Source organism: Phyllobates terribilis, unplaced genomic scaffold, assembly GCF_046119375.1.
Source record: "Phyllobates terribilis strain yellow unplaced genomic scaffold, ASM4611937v1 Scaffold_3__8_contigs__length_932513732, whole genome shotgun sequence".
Lineage (NCBI taxonomy): Eukaryota > Metazoa > Chordata > Amphibia > Anura > Dendrobatidae > Phyllobates > Phyllobates terribilis.
Genome location: NW_027362763.1, coordinates 15028823 through 15051411, shown reverse-complemented (window position 1 = coordinate 15051411; position 22589 = coordinate 15028823). Strand labels below are relative to the sequence as shown.

Sequence of the window (22589 nt, the reverse complement as noted above, 5' to 3'; positions counted from 1 at the left end):
TTCCAAACTACTCTGTCCTCTCATCTCCCAGAATCCTTTGTCTTCTTCTGGATTCCTCTGTCTTCTTCTTCTAGACTCTTATGTCCTCTCCTTTCCCAGACTCTTCTGTCTTCATCTTCCACAGAAGCCTTGGTCTTCCTCCAAACTGCTCTGTCCTCCTCCTCCAGATCCCTCTGTCCTCCTCCTTTGGACTTCTCTATCCTCCTTCAAACTCCAGTGTCCTTATCCTCCTGCAGACCCATCTGTCCTATCTCAGAATGCTCTATCCTGTTCACCTTTAGACTTATGTGTCCTCCTCCTCCAGACTCGTGTCCTCTCTCTCTTCCATACTCCTGTGTCATCACCCTCCTCCAGACCCCTCTGTCCTCACCTCCCTCAAAGTCATCTGTCTTCCTCCATATTCCTCTGTCCTCCTCCTCCAGACTCCTCTATCCTCGCACATCTCATCTATTTTGTGCTAACCCTCCTCTAGACTCATCTGTCCTTGCAGTCCTCCAGACGCCTCTGTCCTCTGTTCCCCTGAATGCTCTGTCCTCCTTCAGCCTTCTTACTACAAGCAAGCCATGCGAGTTCTTACTTTTCTGTCCTCCTCCAGACTCCTCTATCCTCCTCCAGACTCCTGAGTCTTTGCCCTCCACCAAACTCCTCTGTCCTGTCCTCTTCCTGACTTCTCTGTCCTACTCTTCCAGACTCTGGGCTCCTCATCCTCCTCCAGACCGCTCTGTCCTGTCCTCCCTCAGAATGCTCCATCTTATCCTCCTCTGGCTTCTACCCCAGAACCCTTAGTCTCTCCTCCAGAATCACTTGGTTATTTCTTTTTTACTGGCCAATTCTTTAATCCCCCACCAACAGGCATCAGTCCGCGAGAACAGGGTGCTTTCCTGGAACAAACCTGATTTGGAGTGAGGGTCATTAACAAGGTGCCAAATTCAGTGTCCTAAATGAACTGGGTCTATATTGATGCCGCTGAAGACAACGTTCTACCAGGGATGATGTGTGATCTGGAGGACACGATCTGATGCTAAAGAGGTAGCCAACAATGACACCAGAGATCTCCAGAATTCTGTATAGAAAGTGGTATTTATAATCATCCCCATAATGATAGTACAAAGGCCAAGGAGCCGAATCTTTACATCTTGTATCAGACAATAAGTTAATGATTTCATCCCGAAAGATGGACACCATCTGATCAGGGACCGGAAGATGGACACCATCTGATCAGGGACAGTGACATGTCTCCGGCAGTATAAGGCATCTCCTTGTGGTCATGGTGTGAAGAATCACAACACAATCAGGCCTTCCCCCTTAAAATAACGGGATCCCCAGAAAGTATTAACCCCAAGTTTTCCATCTCTTCCACTTTTTTACAGTTGCTAGGCCTTATAGGTAACACGGTGACAAAACGTCACCTACTTACACTTTTGTTGACCTATGGAAGATGTTTTGTCACCTTTGAGAACAGGCTGACTCCAGGGTTTACTGGGAGTATCTATATTTTGAGGGGGAATGCTCTTTGATTTCAAGTATTTGATCATTTGAGAGACATAGTCTTTACATCTCATCATCTGGTTTATCGTCCTCTTCTTCTCCTGGCATCTCCACTGCTTCTACCTCACTGGGGACCTCCTCCATGGCATCCTCATCATGGACCACATCAGTCTCCTCCTGACTGCCTATGACCTCTGCAGATGGAGGGGCTAGGTCATTGGTTGGGTCTGGGTGTATGTTGTGGACCTCTGCTGGTTCCTGGTTCAGTTCTGGTTTCTCAGAGCCCTCTTTATTAGCAAGGTCGCTGTCCCCAGGAGCGGGCAGCTCTTCAGCTGGGACCCCCATAGGAGGTGGAATCACAATGTGAGCAGAATCCTGGCTCTCCCCCTGCTTATAGCTGACAGAATTCACCAGTTCTTGGGCACTGAGGAGTCCGTCCAGGTTCACATCTTGTTTCTCCAGCACATCATCCACCACAGAAATAATCTAAGGAAGGAACAAGAAATTATGTGACTCAGTCCAAGTAATTAACCCGCACTTCACTTAGTCATTAGTAGAGTCATTACTTGACATGCTCTCTTTCCTAAAAGGGGTCCATCATACTTTGTGAGGGCTGTGAGAGCATCATAGTGTGTGTGGAAGCTGTGGGGTCCATCATACTGTGTGGGGGCTGTGGGGTCCATCATACTGTGTGGGGGCTGTGGGGTCCATTATACTGTATGGGGCTGTGAGGTCCATCATACTGTGTAGGGGATGTGGGGGGCAGAACATCATACTGAGTGAGGAGCTATGAGACAATCACACTGTGTGAGAAGGCGTGGGGGCATCATACTATGTAGTGATTGTAGGGACATCATACGGTGGGGCTGTGGGAGAATCATAGTATATGGGGCTGGGGGATTATGGGAACTACCATACTGCGTGTGGAACTGTGGAACCATTATACTGGGTTGGGATATTTTTGGGAAAACCATACTGTGTATGGTGGGGACCATCATACCATATGGGGGGCTGTGGGGACATCATACTGTGTAGGGGATGTGGGGGCAGAACATCATACTGAGTGAGGAGCTATGAGACAATCACACTGTGTGAGAAGGCGCGGGGGGATCATACTATGTATGGGAGCTGTGGGACCATTATACTGTGTGAAGGCTGAAGGGGCATCATACTGTGTGGTGGCTGTGGGTCCATCATATTGTTTTTGGGAGCTGCAGGAACATCATACTGTGTCTGGGAGCTGTGGGGGCATCATACTATGTAGTGATTGTAGGGATATCATATGGGGGGGCTGTGGGAGCATCATAGTATATGGGGCTGGGGGATTATGGGAACTACCATACTGCGTGTGGAACTGTGGAACCATCATACTGGGTTGAGATATTATTGGGAAAACCATACTGTGTATGGTGGGGACCATCATACCATATGGAGGGCTGTGGGGACATCATACTGTGTGATGAGCTACGGGGGCATCATACTGTATGGGGGAAACGTTGGGGGCTTTACACTGTGTGCGGGGAACTGTGGTAGCGTCATACTTTTTTGGGAGAAACTGTGGAGTGTCATACTGTGTGAGGAGGAATTGTAGTGCCCATCATACTGTGTAGGGGTTTATTGGTGCATCATGCTGTGAGGGAAAAACTGTGAATTAGAGGGCATCGCACTGTGAGGTCTTGTTGTGGGGTTGTATTATGGGGAACATTTTGTTGGGGATTTCACTGTTGGGCATCATACTGTTTATAGGAGGTCATTTTTGCGGCCATTATTGTATGGAGGCTATAAAAAGGGTATCACAGTGGAAGAGAACACTAAGAGGTTTCAGCATTTCTGTGTGCATGCCAGAATATATCTCCCTTTTCCTGTGTTGAAAAGTTCTTTTCCTGGCCTATGTGCCCTGCCACCACTTACTACACAAAATATTCTTTTTTTGGGGGGCCTAAATGGACTTTTGCTATGGGGCTCCATGATTTCTATGTACACTCCTGACAACTGACAATCTTCCCAGGAGAAGACATCTGTGAGGAGCTGCCCACTTACTAAAGACTATGAGGCTTTTCCAGCATGGGGCTTTGTTTCCGTCGATATTATTATTGTGTTTTATGAGAGATTTTCTTGCTGTCTTTTATTAATGCTCTGCTTGCTCGTCAGTTTATGTACACTAATTTTACTTGTAAAGTGTCCAGCATTCCAGTAATCTCATCAGTATCTTAGGAACCTTATGCCATTGTTCAAACAGCGACTTGGCCCATTGTGTAAGTGTTGAAAGTAGATCCGGCGGAGCCATCACCACAGGAAGTCTCGCATGCAGACCCAGGTGATGGGTTTGACCTGAGAAAAATACCTCCATTAATACACACTTAGCTTTGGGGGGGGGGGGTGATAGCAGTTCTGCCCATTCAGAGGGCTGATCCCAATAAAGGAGAAAAGAAGCCACATGTTTAGTGAGAACTTGGTGAAATGATGTCAAAGGGGTAGGATCTAATCTGAGGACCTGGACCATGGATGGATCAATGGCGATCAGTACCGATTGGGCTGGATGAACGTGCTACAGTTGTGGGATATGTCGTTGGGATTTAAACTTTCTTATAGGACTGTTGCTACTGGATTCCTGTGCTTCCATCATTTTACCTGTCGCCTGGAGGATCTTTGACTGTGGTTACAGACTATATTGGCTGGAAATACGAAATCTGTGGGCCAACCAAAAGTAGGGAGACAGTGAGTATTGCCTGATACAAAGGCAGTGGAACTACTGATCCCAGGTTGGGAACATGAGGACTGAGAGAACTGTATTTTGGCCATTTACCTGGAGTTGTTGTATTACCATGAATGTGAGGAATAAAATATTGTTGCATGGTTAACCTATCTAGGTGATTATTTATAACCCACAAACTCAGATCTTCGCAACATCCCTGCAGATTCATCCCAAAGTCAGACTGTTCAATGCACCGAGAAATTAAAAAAAATCCAAGAACTACAGCTCAGACGTTAAAGGCCTCAGTTCACATGTTAAATGTTCAAGTTCATGGCAATATAATTAGAAAAAGACCAAACAAGTCTGACTTGTGTGGGAGGATGGCAGCAGCCTCAGTTCACACACTGCATCTGGACAAACCATAACGCTCCTGCATAATGTCCTTGGGACAGATGAGACCAGTGTCGAGATGTTTGGCCTTAATGTCTTACACCACATCTGCTGAAAATCAAACCCAACATCTCAGCAAAGACGGTCAGCATGGTGGGGGAGGAGTGAGATTTGGGCCTGTTTTGTGTCCTCAGGACTCGGGTACCTTCTGATCACTGAGTCGCCCATCAACTCTTCCTTCTTGAGTCAAATGTGAGGCTGTCTCTCCAAAAGCCAAACCTGGGCCATGCAACAGGACGACGATCCCCAGCAGCAAATCTCCATCAGAAAGGCTGAAAAAGAAAAGAATCGCGGTGCTGTACTGGCCCAAAATCGAGACCTCAGGCCAACAGAACCGCTGCGGCCGGACCACAGGAGACCGGTGCAGAGAGGAAGGTCCACAGCCCACAATGAGCTGAAGTGACGCGAGGAATAGCGACGAAAACCCTGCAGAGCGACGAGAATGAGAGTCATCCGGAAAATGGTCACTGCTACTAAAAGACTCCTACAAGCTGCCGATTCATGGGGTGTACTTAATTATCACACTCTGCTCCTACATTTTGGCCTAGTTTTTGGTAGATTATTAATGACCTGGTGTAATCTGTCACGTCTTGTTCTTCACTGAGGTTGTATTGACCTAATTTCAAGAACTAAAGCATAAGATGTCTTATTATTATGTAGGGATAGGTAAAAGCATGGAACTCAGGGGATGGACTCAGCTTTCCATGAATGCACGTTATGTTAAACCCAACTTCTATACTGTGGAGACATTTACCGACTCTTCAGTTGCTTTCTCCTGCATACCCTTTATCAAGACCCCGTAAAGCATCTGCATGAGCTCCAGACCATCCAGAAGACCACTCTTGTCATAGTCATGGAGCACAAAGAGATGTAAGATGGCTGAAAGCAGAAGACAAAGGCAACAATCAGGGGCTACAATAAAACCAAGGAGCAGAACAACACAAAACAGGACAATATAGGAGACCCCGTATATTACGAAAGTGGAGAATAGGGACAATATCAGGGACTCTGGTAATGGAGGAGACCCCGAATATCAGGAGAGCGGCAAATGAGAACAATATCAAGGACTCCGGTAATGGAGGAGACCCTGAATATCAGGAGAGCGGGAAATGAGAACAATATCAACGACTCTGGTAATGGTGGAGACCCCGAATATCAGGAGAGCGGGAAATGAGGACAATACCAAGGACTCCGGTAATGGAGGAGACCCCGAATATCAGGAGAGCGGGAAATGAGAACAATATCAACGACTCTGGTAATGGAGGAGACCCCGAATATCAGGAGAGCGGGAAATGAGAACAATATCAAGGACTCCGGTAATGGAGGAGACCCTGAATATCAGGAGAGCGGGAAATGAGGACAATATCAAGGACTCTGGTAATGGAGGAGACCCCGAATATCAGGAGAGCGGGAAATGAGGACAATATCAAGGACTCCGGTAATGGAGGAGACCCCGAATATCAGGAGAGTGGGAAATGAGAACAATATCAACGACTCTGGTAATGGAGGAGACCCAAAATATCAGGTGAGCAGGAAATGAGGACAATATCAAGGACTCTGGTATTGGAGGAGACCCCGAATATCATCTGATGATGGGGATCCCTCGTTGTATTCTCACCTGTCTCTCGGCTCATATTTGTGTCATTTTCTCCCAAGGGATCTTTCTCCTGTAGATATCCGTGTAAAATGCTGAGAAGAGAAAATATACATAGTACACACGTGGTCAAAATTGTTGGTTCCCCTCGTTTAATGAAAGAAAAACCCACAATGGTCACAGAAATAACTTGAATCTGACAAAAGTAATAAAATAAAAATCTATGAAAATGAAGAAATGAAGGTCAGACATTGCTTTTCTGCTTCCACAGAATTTTTAAAACAATGAACCTCATGAAATCGGCCTGGACGGAAATGACGGTTCTTCTTCTTCTTATCTTAATATTTTGTTGAACCTTTTGAGGCGATCACTGCAATCAGACGATTCCTGTAACTGTCAATGAGACTTCTGCACCTCTCGACAGGTATTTTGGCCGACTCCTCATGAGCAAACTGCTCCAGTTGTCTCGTGTGTGAAGGTTGCCTTTTCCAGACGACATGTTTCAGCTCTTTCCAAAGATGCTCGATAGGATTGTGGTCAGGGCTCATAGAAGCCACTTCAGAATAGTCCAATGTTTTCCTCTTAGCCATTCTTGGGTGTTTTTAGCTGTGTGTTTTGGGTCATTATCCTGTTACAAGACCCATGACCTCTGACTGAGACCAAGCTTTCTGACACTGGGCAGCACATTTCTCTCTAGAATCCCTTGATAGTCTTGAGATTTCATTGTACCCTGCACAGATTCAAGACACCCTGTACCAGATGCTGCAAAGCAGCCCCAGAACATAGCAGAGCCTCCACCATGTTTCACAGGAGGGACAGTGTTCTTTTCTTGATACGATTCATTTTTCCATCTGTGAACATAGAGCTGATGTGCCTTGCCAAAAACTTCCACTTTTGTCTCATCTGTACATAGGACATTCTCCCAGAAGCTTTGTGGCTTGTCAACATGTAGTTTGGCAGATTCCAGTCTGGCTTTTTTATGATTTTTTTCAACAATAGTGTTCTCCTTGGTCGTCTCCCATGAAGTCCACTTTGGATCAAACAACAACAGATGGTGCGATCTGACACTGATGTTCCTTGAGCTTGAAGTTCACCTTTAATCTCTTTAGAAGTTATCCTGAGCTCTTTTGTTACCATTCATATTATTCGTCTTTTTGATTTGTCATCAATTTTCCTCCTGCGGACACGTCAAGGGAGGTTGGCTACAGTTCCATGGATCTTAAATTTCTGAATAATATGTGCACCTGTAGCCACAGGAACTTCAAGCTGCTTGGAGATGGTCTTATAACCTTTACCTTTAACATGCTTGTCTATAATTTTCTTTCTAATCTCCTGAGACAACTCTTTCCTTTGCTTCCTCTGGTCCATGTTGAGTGTGGTACACACCATGTCACCAAACAGCACAGTGAGTATCTGTAGCCCTATTGTAACATACCTGGCGGCGTCCTTGCATAGTGGTCCTTCTCCCACTGTGCAAGAGCGCGCACTTGATCTCCAATCCAGAATGTCTCTCTGGCTTCCCTCCATGCTGTCTGTTTGTGTCTGTTTCTGCTGCTTAAGGGCGGCGCCCGATCACTTCCTGCTTTTTGTACCAGCTGTGGGCACACCCCTTGTGCGTCCTCAGCCTATTGCTGTCTGTCACCTGGTATTTAAACCAGCTGCTCCAATTAACCCATGCCTGAGCATCTTGCCCTGTCAGTTGGCTTTTGTCTCTGGCATGCCAGGTCCTGTCTATGTTACCTGTCTTGCAGTATCTGTTCCCATGTCTGTACTGTGTCCTATCTGTGTACCCTAACCTGCAGTCTGAACACGCTCCTTGACTGTTCGTCCCGCCTCTCTGGGGGCCGTATTCCCAGACCCGCTCCTGTATCCCGCTGCAGTGTCGGTCTCCTCCGTACACTCAGTTCCAGTCTGAACTCTCTCCTATCTTTTACCTGTTTTGCCTCTATGTCCGTCCCTTCCCTTTTCCTGCGTTGTCTGAACCTGTACTTAACTCCCTCTCATTGTCGCTGTACTTCAGTTGTGAGTTTTGTTCTCTCTCGTTACTTCTTTGTAAGTATCTAGTTTGTTTCTGGTTCCGCCTTTCCCTTCCTGCCTGTCCTGTGTGAACAGTGTCCTGTCTCCTCTGCCCTGCTCTGACCCTTTGCTCGCTGCTTCAGCAGTCTCGCTCTGTTCCCTCTTGCTCGCTGCTCCTGCAGTCTGCTCTATCCCTCTTCCTCACTGCTCCGGCAGTCTCGTTCTGCTCCCTCTTTCTCACTGCTCCGGCAGTCTCGTTCTGCTCTCTTCCTTTACCTCACTGCTCCGGCAGTCTCGCTCTGCTCCCTCTTTCTCACTGCTTCGGCAGTCTCGTTCTGCTCTCTTCCTTTACCTCACTGCTCCGGCAGTCTCACTCTGCTCCCTCTTTCTCACTGCTTCGGCAGTCTCGTTCTGTTCTCTCCCTTTTCCTCACTGCTCCAGCAGTCTCGCTCTGCTCCTTCTTTCTCACTGCTCCGGCAGTCTCGTTCTGCTCTCTCCCCTTTGCTCGCTGCTCCGGCAGTCTCGCTCTGCTCTCTCCCCTTTGCTCGCTGCTCTGGCAGTCTCACTCTGCTCCCTCTTGCTCGCTGCTCCGGCAGTCTGCTCTGACCCTTTGCTCGCTGCTCCGGCAGTCTGGCTCTGCTCCCTCTTGCTCACTGCTCCGGCAGTCCTACTCTGCTCTTACCCTTTGCTCGCTGCTCCGGCAGTCTCGCTCTGCTCTGACCCTTTGCTCGCTGCTTCGGCAGTCTCGCTCTGCTCCCTCTTTGCTCACTGCTCCGGCAGTCCTACTCTGCTCTCTCCCTATTCCTCACTGCTCCAGCAGTCTCGCTCTGCTCCTTCTTTCTCACTGCTCCGGCAGTCTCGTTCTGCTCTCTCCCCTTTGTTCGCTGCTCCGGCAGTCTCGCTCTGCTCCCTCTTGCTCGCTGCTCTGGCAGTCTGCTCTGACCTTTTGCTCGCTGCTCCGGCAGTCTCGCTCTGCTACCTCTTGCTCACTGCTCCGGCAGTCCTACTCTGCTCTTACCCTTTGCTCGCTACTCTGGCAGTCTCGTTCTGCTCTCTCCCCTTTGCTCGCTGCTTCGGCAGTCTCGTTCTGCTCCCTCTTGGTCGCTGCTCCGGCAGTCTGCTCTGACCCTTTGCTTGCTGCTTCGGCAGTCTCGCTCTGCTCCCTCTTGCTCACTGCTCCGGCAGTCCTACTCTGCTCTTATCCTTTGCTTGCTGCTCCGGCAGTCTTGCCCTGCTCTGACCCTTTGCTCGCTGCTTCGGCAGTCTCGCTCTGCTCCCTCTTGCTCGCTGCTCCGGCAGTCTTGCCCTGCTCCCTCTTGCTTGCTGCTCCGGCAGTCTGCTCTGACCCTTTGCTCCCTGCTCCGGCAGTCTCGCTCTGCTCCCTCTTGCTCACTGCTCCGGCAGTCCTACCCTGTTGTTACCCTTTGCTCGCTGCTCCGGCAGCCTCGCTCTGCTCTGACCCTTTGCTCGCTGCTCCGGCAGTCTCGCTCTGCTCCCTCTTGCTCACTGCTCCGGCAGTCCTACCCTGTTCTTACCCTTTGCTCGCTGCTCCGGCAGCCTCGCTCTGCTCTGATCCTTTGCTCCGCTCCTGGCGGTCTCATCTTTCTCTGCTCTTGCCCGCCGCTCCGGGCGGTCTCAACCTGCTGTGTTTGTATACCGCTTCTGCGGTTCTGTTCCAGAAGTCCCAGTCTGTACTGGGTCCTACCCTCTCTGTGCTCCAACCTATTGTACCTGCCAGTACCTCCCCGTCTGCATACCAGTGTGCCAGCCTAAACCTTCCAGTTCCTGTATTCCCCGGTGTGGGCCAACAGCCGTGTCCGGAGTCTGACCAGGAGTAGCACCTGGTCCCTCTGCTCGGTTCCTCCTTGGTGCACTGGCGTCATATGCCTTGGTCGGATCGGGCAGACACTTAGTTTAGCCCCTCCAGGCACTCTCCGGTACGGTCCAGTGGAATCACTACATAAACACGCACACGCCAGTCAGTCCGGGCGTGTGCATTACACCTATATACCGGCCACTGATTGATTACAGGGCTGTAGACCCCTGTGATGATAATTAGTGGACACAACTTGATTTATCATGTCCCTTTTGTCACATTATTTTCAGGGGTCCCATCATTTCTGTCCGGGCCGATTTAATGAGTTTAATTGTTTTAAAAATTCTGTGGAGGCAGAGGAGCAATGTCTGACCTTCATTTCTTCATTTTTATGGATTTTTCATTTATTATTACTTTTGTCAGATTCAGGTTATTTCTGTGGCCATTGTGTTTTTTTTTGCATTAAACGAGGGGGACCAACAATTTTGACCACGTGTGTATATACAAAGTCTGCACACTCCTGTAAAATGCCGGTATTTTGTCATGTAAAAGATCATATCAAGAAGAATCATCTCAGGACTTTTCCCCCCTTTAATATCGCCCAAAATCTGAACAAATCCACTGAGAAACAGAGATAATTGTAAGGGAAAATAAAAATCGCAAAACTACAATAATGTGATTGCATATGTTTGAGCACCCTCTTATAATTGGGGCTGTGATTGTGTTCAGAATCAGATGATCATGTTACACAGTAGTCAGCGCTCGGCCGCCGTCATTTACAGCGATTCTGATTAACCCCAGAGAAAGTGTCGCTGCTCCAGGAGGATTTTCCTGACATTTTTTAGTCCATAAACAGCTGACAACACAGCAAAGGATCTCAGTGTGGAAAGTTGTCAGTTCGGAGCAGGTACAAGAAGATTTCTCAAGCATCAGATTTACCATGGACACTGTGAAGATGTCGTCAAGAAGGGACTGAACGTGTTCTGTCTGATGAGACAGAGGGGGAACTCTGTGGCCATAATCCCAGAAGGAGTAAAGCAGACACCGGTCATCACCAGAAGATCACCATCCCCATAGTGAGGCATGGCGGGGGCATCATTGTGCTCTGGGAATGGTTTTCGGCAGCTGGAACTGCGGCTTTAGCCAAGTGGGAGGGGATTACGGACAGAACAAATATCAGACAATTTTACATCAGAACCTTCAGGCCTCTGCTGAAAAGCTGAAGAGGAGGAGGAATTTCAGCAGATGACGACCCTAAGCGACCTCCAAATCACCAAAGAACGGCCTCACCATAAGAAGATGGAAGCTCTGGAACGGCAGAGCCGAGACCCCATTAACAGTTTGTGGTGACCTGAAGAGGGCGCTGTACACAGGAGATGCCCCTGAAAGCTGACAAATGTGGAGCTGCTACAAGAAGGAGCCGGCAAAGATCGCCAATTCTAGATGTGTCGGGTGATTGACCCCGACCCAAAAAGACTGAACGCCACCAGAAACTGACAGGGGACAGCAGCAAAGTATTAGTGTAAGGGTGTGTAGATTTATGCAACTTCATTATTTAACTTTTTTTAAATGATTTCAGTTTGTTTCCCTCAGGATTTGTACAGATCATTGTGACATTAAAGGGGGAAAAGTCCTGGAATGTTTCTTCTTGGTAGGATTATTTACATGCAAATACCTGGGATTTTACCAGGGGTGTGTAGACTTTTTATATCACTGTGGAATGATCTCTATGGTGTTACATGATGTCTCCTGACCTCGGGGCCTGCAGACAAGTATCCGCGGCCTCCATAATATTAAGTCACACAAGAACCGCAGAGAAATGTCCATCACCTGAGTTGTTCTTCTCCTGGGGTGAATGGGTTTGATATGTTGATGGTGTCAGACGGGCCGGACCTGGGAATAAACAGTGGAGATTACTACATGGAGACAGGTGAATGTACAGAGGAGCCTCGTCAGTCATTGTAGAGCATCAGGAAAGAGGCTGCTGTTCTCCTGGATTACTTGGCTGCTTGCTACAAGCCGAACGCCGTAGATGGAGGGCCAAGTAATGTGGACCCCAAGTAATATGGGCGGTCACGGCACAGGTGCCAGCCGCTCCCCCGCTCACAGTAATCAGCAGATCACTCTGTCTTATCTGCTGCATTTCAGTGGAGAGGGATCACATGATCACTGCACTCACTGGGACCTCCAATACTGGGATCACATGATCACTGCACTCACTGGGACCTCCAATACTGGGATCACATGATCACTGCACTCACTGGGATCTCCAATACTGGAATCACACGATCACTGCACTCACTGGGACCTCCAATACTGGGATCACACGATCACTGCACTCACTGGGACCTCCAATACTGGGATCACACGATCACTGCACTCACTGGGACCTCCAATAATGGGATCACACGATCACTGCACTCACTGGGACATCCAATACTGGGATCACACAATCACTGCACTCACTGGGATCTCCAATACTGGGATCACACGATCACTGCACTCACTGGGACCTCCAATACTGGGATCACACGATCACTGCACTCACTGGGATCTCCAATACTGGGATCACACGATCACTGCACTCACTGGGATCTCCAATACTGGGATCACACGATCACTGCACTCACTGGGACCTCCAATACTGGGATCACATGATCAATGCACTTACTGGGACCTCCAATACTGGAATCACACGATCACTGCACTCACTGGGATCTCCAATACTGGGATCACACGATCACTGCACTCACTGGGACCTCCAATACTGGGATCACACGATCACTGCACTCACTGGGATCTCCAATACTGGGATCACACGATCACTGCACTCACTGGGACCTCCAATACTGGAATCACACGATCACTGCACTTACTGGGACCTCCAATACTGGAATCACACGATCACTGCACTCACTGGGACCTACAATACTGGAATCACACGATCACTGCACTCACTGGGATCTCCAATACTGGAATCACACGATCACTGCACTCACTGGGATCTCCAATACTGGGATCACACGATCACTGCACTCACTGGGACATCCAATACTGGGATCACACAATCACTGCACTCACTGGGATCTCCAATACTGGGATCACACGATCACTGCACTCACTGGGACCTCCAATACTGGGATCACACGATCACTGCACTCACTGGGATCTCCAATACTGGGATCACACGATCACTGCACTCACTGGGATCTCCAATACTGGGATCACACGATCACTGCACTCACTGGGACCTCCAATACTGGAATCACACGATCACTGCACTCACTGGGATCTCCAATACTGGAATCACACGATCACTGCACTCACTGGGATCTCCAATACTGGGATCACACGATCACTGCACTCACTGGGACATCCAATACTGGGATCACACAATCACTGCACTCACTGGGATCTCCAATACTGGGATCACACGATCACTGCACTCACTGGGACCTCCAATACTGGGATCACACGATCACTGCACTCACTGGGATCTCCAATACTGGGATCACACGATCACTGCACTCACTGGGATCTCCAATACTGGGATCACACGATCACTGCACTCACTGGGACCTCCAATACTGGGATCACATGATCAATGCACTTACTGGGACCTCCAATACTGGAATCACACGATCACTGCACTCACTGGGATCTCCAATACTGGGATCACACGATCACTGCACTCACTGGGACCTCCAATACTGGGATCACACGATCACTGCACTCACTGGGATCTCCAATACTGGGATCACACGATCACTGCACTCACTGGGACCTCCAATACTGGAATCACACGATCACTGCACTTACTGGGACCTCCAATACTGGAATCACACGATCACTGCACTCACTGGGACCTACAATACTGGAATCACACGATCACTGCACTCACTGGGATCTCCAATACTGGAATCACACGATCACTGCACTCACTGGGATCTCCAATACTGGAATCACACGATCACTGCACTCACTGGGATCTCCAATACTGGAATCACACGATCACTGCACTCACTGGGACCTACAATACTGGAATCACACGATCACTGCACTCACTGGGATCTCCAATACTGGAATCACACGATCACTGCACTCACTGGGACCTACAATACTGGAATCACACGATCACTGCACTCACTGGGACCTCCAATACTGGAATCACACGATCACTGCACTCACTGGGACCTACAATACTGGAATCACACGATCACTGCACTCACTGGGATCTCCAATACTGGAATCACACGATCACTGCACTCACTGGGATCTCCAATACTGGGATCACACGATCACTGCACTCACTGGGATCTCCAATACTGGAATCACACGATCACTGCACTCACTGGGACCTACAATACTGGAATCACACGATCACTGCACTCACTGGGACCTACAATACTGGAATCACACGATCACTGCACTTACTGGGACCTCCAATACTGGAATCACACGATCACTGCACTCACTGGGACCTACAATACTGGAATCACACGATCACTGCACTCACTGGGATCTCCAATACTGGAATCACACGATCACTGCACTCACTGGGATCTCCAATACTGGGATCACACGATCACTGCACTCACTGGGATCTCCAATACTGGAATCACACGATCACTGCACTCACTGGGATCTCCAATACTGGGATCACACGATCACTGCACTCACTGGGACCTCCAATACTGGGATCACACGATCACTGCACTCACTGGGACCTCCAATACTGGAATCACACGATCACTGCACTCACTGGGACCTCCAATACTGGGATCACATGATCACTGCACTCACTGGGACCTCCAATACTGGGATCACATGATCACTGCACTCACTGGGACCTCCAATACTGGGATCACACGATCACTGCACTCACTGGGACCTCCAATACTGGGATCACACGATCACTGCACTCACTGGGACCTCCAATACTGGGATCACACGATCACTGCACTCACTGGGACCTCCAATACTGGGATCACACGATCACTGCACTCACTGGGACCTCCAATACTGGGATCACACGATCACTGCACTCACTGGGACCTCCAATACTGGGATCACACGATCACTGCACTCACTGGGACCTCCAATACTGGGATCACACGATCACTGCACTCACTGGGACCTCCAATACTGGGATCACACAATCACTGCACTCACTGGGATCTCCAATACTGGGATCACACGATCACTGCACTCACTGGGACCTCCAATACTGGGATCACACGATCACTGCACTCACTGGGATCTCCAATACTGGGATCACACGATCACTGCACTCACTGGGATCTCCAATACTGGGATCACACGATCACTGCACTCACTGGGACCTCCAATACTGGGATCACATGATCAATGCACTTACTGGGACCTCCAATACTGGAATCACATGATCACTGCACTCACTGGGATCTCCAATACTGGGATCACACGATCACTGCACTCACTGGGACCTCCAATACTGGGATCACACGATCACTGCACTCACTGGGATCTCCAATACTGGGATCACACGATCACTGCACTCACTGGGACCTCCAATACTGGAATCACACGATCACTGCACTTACTGGGACCTCCAATACTGGAATCACACGATCACTGCACTCACTGGGACCTACAATACTGGAATCACACGATCACTGCACTCACTGGGATCTCCAATACTGGAATCACACGATCACTGCACTCACTGGGATCTCCAATACTGGGATCACACGATCACTGCACTCACTGGGACCTCCAATACTGGGATCACACGATCACTGCACTCACTGGGACCTCCAATACTGGAATCACACGATCACTGCACTCACTGGGACCTCCAATACTGGAATCACACGATCACTGCACTTACTGGGACCTCCAATACTGGAATCACACGATCACTGCACTTACTGGGACCTCCAATACTGGAATCACACGATCACTGCACTCACTGGGACCTCCAATACTGGGATCACACGATCACTGCACTTACTGGGACCTCCAATACTGGGATCACACGATCACTGCACTCACTGGGACATCCAATACTGGGATCACACGATCACTGCACTTACTGGGACCTCCAATACTGGAATCACACGATCACTGCACTCACTGGGACCTACAATACTGGAATCACACGATCACTGCACTCACTGGGATCTCCAATACTGGGATCACACGATCACTGCACTCACTGGGACCTCCAATACTGGAATCACACGATCACTGCACTCACTGGGACCCCCAATACTGGGATCACACGATCACTGCACTCACTGGGACCTCCAATACTGGGATCACACGATCACTGCACTCACTGGGACCTCCAATACTGGAATCACACGATCACTGCACTCACTGGGACCTCCAATATTGGGATCACACGATCACTGCACTCACTGGGACCTCCAATACTGGGATCACACGATCACTGCACTCACTGGGACCTCCAATTCTGGAATCACAAGATCACTGCACTCACTGGGACCTCCAATACTGGGATCACACGATCACTGCACTCACTGGGACATCCAATACTGGGATCACACGATCACTGCACTCACTGGGATCTCCAATACTGGGATCACACGATCACTGCACTCACTGGGACCTCCAATACTGGGATCACACGATCACTGCACTCACTGGGACCTCCAATACTGGGATCACACGATCACTGCACTCACTGGGATCTCCAATACTGGGATCACACGATCACTGCACTCACTGGGACCTCCAATACTGGGATCACACGATCACTGCACTCACTGGGATCTCCAATACTGGGATCACACGATCACTGCACTCACTGGGACCTCCAATACTGGGATCACACGATCACTGCACTCACTGGGATCTCCAATACTGGGATCACACGATCACTGCACTCACTGGGACCTCCAATACTGGAATCACACGATCACTGCACTTACTGGGACCTCCAATACTGGAATCACACGATCACTGCACTCACTGGGACCTACAATACTGGAATCACACGATCACTGCACTCACTGGGATCTCCAATACTGGAATCACACGATCACTGCACTCACTGGGATCTCCAATACTGGGATCACACGATCACTGCACTCACTGGGACCTCCAATACTGGGATCACACGATCACTGCACTCACTGGGACCTCCAATACTGGAATCACACGATCACTGCACTCACTGGGACCTCCAATACTGGAATCACACGATCACTGCACTTACTGGGACCTCCAATACTGGAATCACACGATCACTGCACTTACTGGGACCTCCAATACTGGAATCACACGATCACTGCACTCACTGGGACCTCCAATACTGGGATCACACGATCACTGCACTTACTGGGACCTCCAATACTGGGATCACACGATCACTGCACTCACTGGGACATCCAATACTGGGATCACACGATCACTGCACTTACTGGGACCTCCAATACTGGAATCACACGATCACTGCACTCACTGGGACCTACAATACTGGAATCACACGATCACTGCACTCACTGGGATCTCCAATACTGGGATCACACGATCACTGCACTCACTGGGACCTCCAATACTGGAATCACACGATCACTGCACTCACTGGGACCCCCAATACTGGGATCACACGATCACTGCACTCACTGGGACCTCCAATACTGGGATCACACGATCACTGCACTCACTGGGACCTCCAATACTGGAATCACACGATCACTGCACTCACTGGGACCTCCAATATTGGGATCACACGATCACTGCACTCACTGGGACCTCCAATACTGGGATCACACGATCACTGCACTCACTGGGACCTCCAATTCTGGAATCACAAGATCACTGCACTCACTGGGACCTCCAATACTGGGATCACACGATCACTGCACTCACTGGGACATCCAATACTGGGATCACACGATCACTGCACTCACTGGGATCTCCAATACTGGGATCACACGATCACTGCACTCACTGGGACCTCCAATACTGGGATCACACGATCACTGCACTCACTGGGACCTCCAATACTGGGATCACACGATCACTGCACTCACTGGGATCTCCAATACTGGGATCACACGATCACTGCACTCACTGGGACCTCCAATACTGGGATCACACGATCACTGCACTCACTGGGATCTCCAATACTGGAATAACATGATCACTGCACTTACTGGGACCTCCAATACTGGAATCACACGATCACTGCACTCACTGGGACCTCCAATACTGGAATCACACGATCACTGCACTCACTGGGATCTCCAATACTGGGATCACACGATCACTGCACTCCCTGGGACCTCCAATACTGGAATCACATGATCACTGCACTTACTGGGACCTCCAATACTGGAATCACACGATCACTGCACTTACTGGGACCTCCAATACTGGAATCACACGATCACTGCACTCACTGGGACCTCCAATACTGGGATCACACGATCACTGCACTCACTGGGACCTCCAATACTGGGATCACACGATCACTGCACTCCCTGGGACCTCCAATACTGGGATCACACGATCACTGCACTCCCTGGGACCTCCAATACTACTGAGAAGAAAAACAGTTTTCTACCAGAGCAGTCAATGACTGTGTTGCTTTGGACATAAAGAAGACATGGAGAAATCAACACCATCTGAGCCTAAACCAAGAACCTCCATAACAAGACATGTGAGAAGATAACACCGACGGAGTTAGAGCTAGGGCGGACATTTACCAAGTCCATAGCAGAAAACCTGGACCTGACATCAGAAGACAAACAAATACCCCACCGAGGTAGGACTGGGCCCTCATCAGTCGGTATAGACCTGACAGGGAGGGTTTTCCTGGAGCAGGAGGGTACGAGTATTTGAGGGAAAAAGGAAAGGCTTTTCTTGGAGGACATATTACTGAAGACGAGGCTGTACTTCCTAATACTTGGGTATGATGGCAGCTGATGGCAGGAGGTAGATGGGCCCCAGTGGTATATGACGCACAGGAGTAGATACTGATGAGCATCCACTCAGGATGATGGCAGTGTGAGTGGATGAGTTGGGCAGGATAGTCTTGGTGGAGTTCATCTTCGGCCTTTGTAGGCACCGCTCTATGTTCTTAGTTTGAGCCAAGACGTGAAGCGCAGTGAGAGCCCTCTATGGACCTGAATGTGATCGGTCATCTCCGTTCTTCAGATCAGGATTTAATTTCTCCATCTAGTAGGTTGATGACTTATTTCTTGTGTATGACATCACTTTAGGATTGGCGGAGGAGACCCCACCAATCTTCATAATGAGGAGGACTCAATATAGTTTAGCTCTGCAGCCCTTCCGAGTGTCCCTGCAGCATGACCCCTCAGCCATACCGTACTTCTCCGCTCAGCGGATGGCCGGGGGGCGTCACTTTGCAGTACAGAGGGCAGTTCTGGAATAAGCCAACTCTGAGGCCTATCCATTCTCAACTGTTAAAGCTCCAAATCACACAACGGTCTCACTTACCTGCTATCTGTTCTTGGAGCTGCAAAACCATGGCTGAAGAACAGGGGCAGCAGATGAACCAGAACCAAGCCCCTCATGATGGAGTGTCGTCTGCAAAGTAAAAAATATATATAGTTAATGTGTAATTCTGAACCATGGACTAAAGAGACGCGTGCACCAGCGACCACTCTGGAGCTCACTGACCACAGGACCATAAGGATCATCTTTATTCTCATTTGCACAAGGAAAGACTAGAAGCAACGGGATGAAACTGAAAGGGAGAAGAATCAGATTAGATATTAGAAGACACTGTATGACAGTGAGGAGATCAATGAGAGGAACAGGCGGCCACGAGAGGTGGTGAGGTCCTCTTCAATGGACGTCTTCAAGCAGAAGCTGGACAGACATCTGTCTGAGATGGTTTAGTGAATCCTGCTTTGAGCCGGGGGTTGGACACGAGGACCCCGGAGGTCCCCTCCAACTCTACCATTCTATGATTCTATGACCAGTCATAGAAATCTCCGATCTGACTGTATGTTGACGGGTTCCACAATTACTGGATCCTAATACATAGAAAATGTGTAAAAATAAGTCAGATAATCACGGCACCATGCACAAGGAGTATAACTCGGCCTCCAACCATATCTACTATTTTTTCCAGAGTAAACAGGCATGCAACCTCATGATAAAAATGTTCCAGGAAGTGAAGGACATAAGCCAACAATGGGCACAAAGAAGGAGGCCGAACTTTGTCTACCAAGCTTCTTACTTCCAGATAAGATTAGCGTAAAGTCTCCTACAACTTCAAGGGTTAATGATCAAACCAAAGAGTAGAGAGAAGGCACCAGACCAAACAATGATAGGTCCTCCAGCATCCAACCCCCTCCATCCCAGTACAAAATGACATCGAGCACCTGCCATAGCAGCAGTCCCATCCATAATGCCAGACACAACCACGGAAAGGGAGGATTGTACTTAGAGAAAACAGATTCCTGGTCCCGGGAAACCTCACGTGCAGAAATCAGGAATAGAGAGAGTTCTGCCACTACTCAACAACTCCAAGTCTGCCGAGGAGAAAATCCAGCGAACCCGCTCCAGCAGAACTTCTATTCATGGGATGGGGCATGGTGGAGCGTTCACATTCCCGAAAGAACGGAGATAGTTTTGTTATGAATGAACTGCTGCAGAACAGACACAGATATCTGTGACGTCATGAAAATGTTATAGGACCAGAAGAAAATGATAAACAGAAGCTGAACATAAAACCTGAAAAAATACCAAAACATTTCAACTCAGGACATGAAACCTGAAGAAACCACTGATACATCTCCAAACACAAAGTCTGAAGAAACCACTGATACATCTCCAAACACAAAGTCTGAAGAAACCACTGATACATCTCCAAACACAAAGCCTGAAGAAACCACTGATACATCTCCAAACACAAAGCCTGAAGAAACCACTGATACATCTCCAAACACAAAGCCTGAAGAAACCACTGATACATCTCCAAACACCAAGCCTGAAGAAACCACTGATTCATCTCCGAACATGGAAACATGAAGAAACCACTGATCTTTCTCCAAACACAAAACCAAAAGAAACCACTGATACATCTCCAAACACAAAGCCTGAAGACACCACTGATACATCTCCAAACACAAAGCCAAAAGAAACCACTGATTATTCTCTGAACACAAAACTCGAAGAACTCTCTGAACACAAGCCACAGATTCATCTCCAAAGAAGAAACCACTAATTTATCTAAGAACAAAACCCCTGAAGAAACCAAGAAACCACTGATTCATCTCCAAACTGGAATCATGAAGAAATCACTGATCTTTCTCCAAACACAAAGCCTGAAGAAACCACTGATCTTTCTCCAAACACAAAGCCTGAAGAAACCACTGATCTTTCTCCAAACACAAAGCCTGAAGAAACCACTGGTTCATCTCCGAACATGGAAACATGAAGAAACCACTGAGTCATCTATGAACACAAATCCTGTGTATATAATTGATTCATCTGTGAAGATAAAACCTGAATAAAGCACTGGTCCATCTTGATATTTTCTGATTGGTTCCCGTGTAAAGTCTGAGACTGCGCCACTGACTGTAGGAGCATCATGGTCCACCATCCACAGCAACGTCCACATGGAGCGGCCACCGCTGGTCTGGCCGGGGGGGGGGCATTGCTGTGATCACCCGCTCCCTCTCCATTACTATCTGTGGCACCTGGATTCTGTGTGTCCTCCACCCAACCATAAATGGAGGAGGACATGACTACAACCCCCAGCAGCCATGCTCCTGGTGAGATGATCACAGACCTAAAAATGCAAAAGCCTGCTGGGAATTGTAGTTTTCCAGCTAATGTTTAACATAAGATTGTAGTGCGGTGATATCTAGGGGGTGCGGGCATGTTGAGGGTTGTAGTGCACTGTATATAGGGTAAACTAGGATGGTGATCTGGCCATGTCCACTGATCAGGTGATAATAGGGTTGTAGTATAATTCTCTCTATTTTATGGTCAGTGCATATTGGGGGTTGTAGTGATCTACACGCAGAATAGAAGCCTTGTCCTCTAGTGATATCCAATGGTCAGGTGATAATAGGGGTTGTAGTATTCTGCAGCTCCTGATGGGGGTTGTAGTACTGGGGAGTAGTAGTCACGCCGATCACTGCTCACCTGACAGTTCTGTAGATATAGAATATAATCATTGCATTCGTGGCACCGACCGTCTGCAGGGCTGTCATCTGCTCCGCGCAGCGAACTCCTCCCTGCAGCACCGCATCATCTGTAACCCCTGCACCGCCAGCGCTGCAACATCTGTAACCCCTGCACCACCAGCGCTGCATCATCTGTAACCCCTGCACCGCCAGCGCTGCATCATCTGTAACCCCTGCACCGCCAGCGCTGCATCATCTGTAACCCCTGCACCGCCAGCACTGCATCATCTGTAACCCCTGCACCGCCAGCGCTGCAACATCTGTAACCCCTGCACCGCCAGCGCTGCATCATCTGTAACCCCTGCACCGCCAGCGCTGCATCATCTGTAACCCCTGCACCGCCAGCGCTGCAAC

General features: G+C 48.8%; 1 protein-coding gene across 1 annotated transcript; it reads right to left on the bottom strand.

The window, feature by feature from the left end:
• Positions 1–1061: 1061 nt before the first annotated feature.
• CGREF1 (cell growth regulator with EF-hand domain 1) lies at positions 1062–22342 on the bottom strand. Its single transcript, XM_073673683.1, has 6 exons — positions 22195–22342; positions 19531–19620; positions 11890–11952; positions 6252–6322; positions 5388–5512; positions 1062–1974 (listed from the first exon to the last, which is right to left on the bottom strand). The coding sequence occupies exons 1-6, from the start codon at positions 22260–22262 to the stop codon at positions 1552–1554; spliced, it is 840 nt and encodes a 279-aa protein (XP_073529784.1). The 5' UTR covers positions 22263–22342; the 3' UTR covers positions 1062–1551.
• Positions 22343–22589: the final 247 nt, after the last annotated feature.

What these genes read in the sequence shown, in the direction of transcription:
- CGREF1 (XM_073673683.1), bottom strand. Translation starts at nt 22,262, where the DNA reads ATGACAGCCCTGCAGACGGTCGGTGCCACGAATGCAATGATTATATTC. An exon ending in AAATATGAGCCGAGAGACAG is followed by an intron (nt 5,513 to 6,251) that starts GTGAGAATACAA and finishes TTCTGCTTTCAG; the next exon opens with CCATCTTACATCTCTTTGTG. An exon ending in AGAAAGCAACTGAAGAGTCG is followed by an intron (nt 1,975 to 5,387) that starts GTAAATGTCTCC and finishes TTCCTTCCTTAG; the next exon opens with ATTATTTCTGTGGTGGATGA.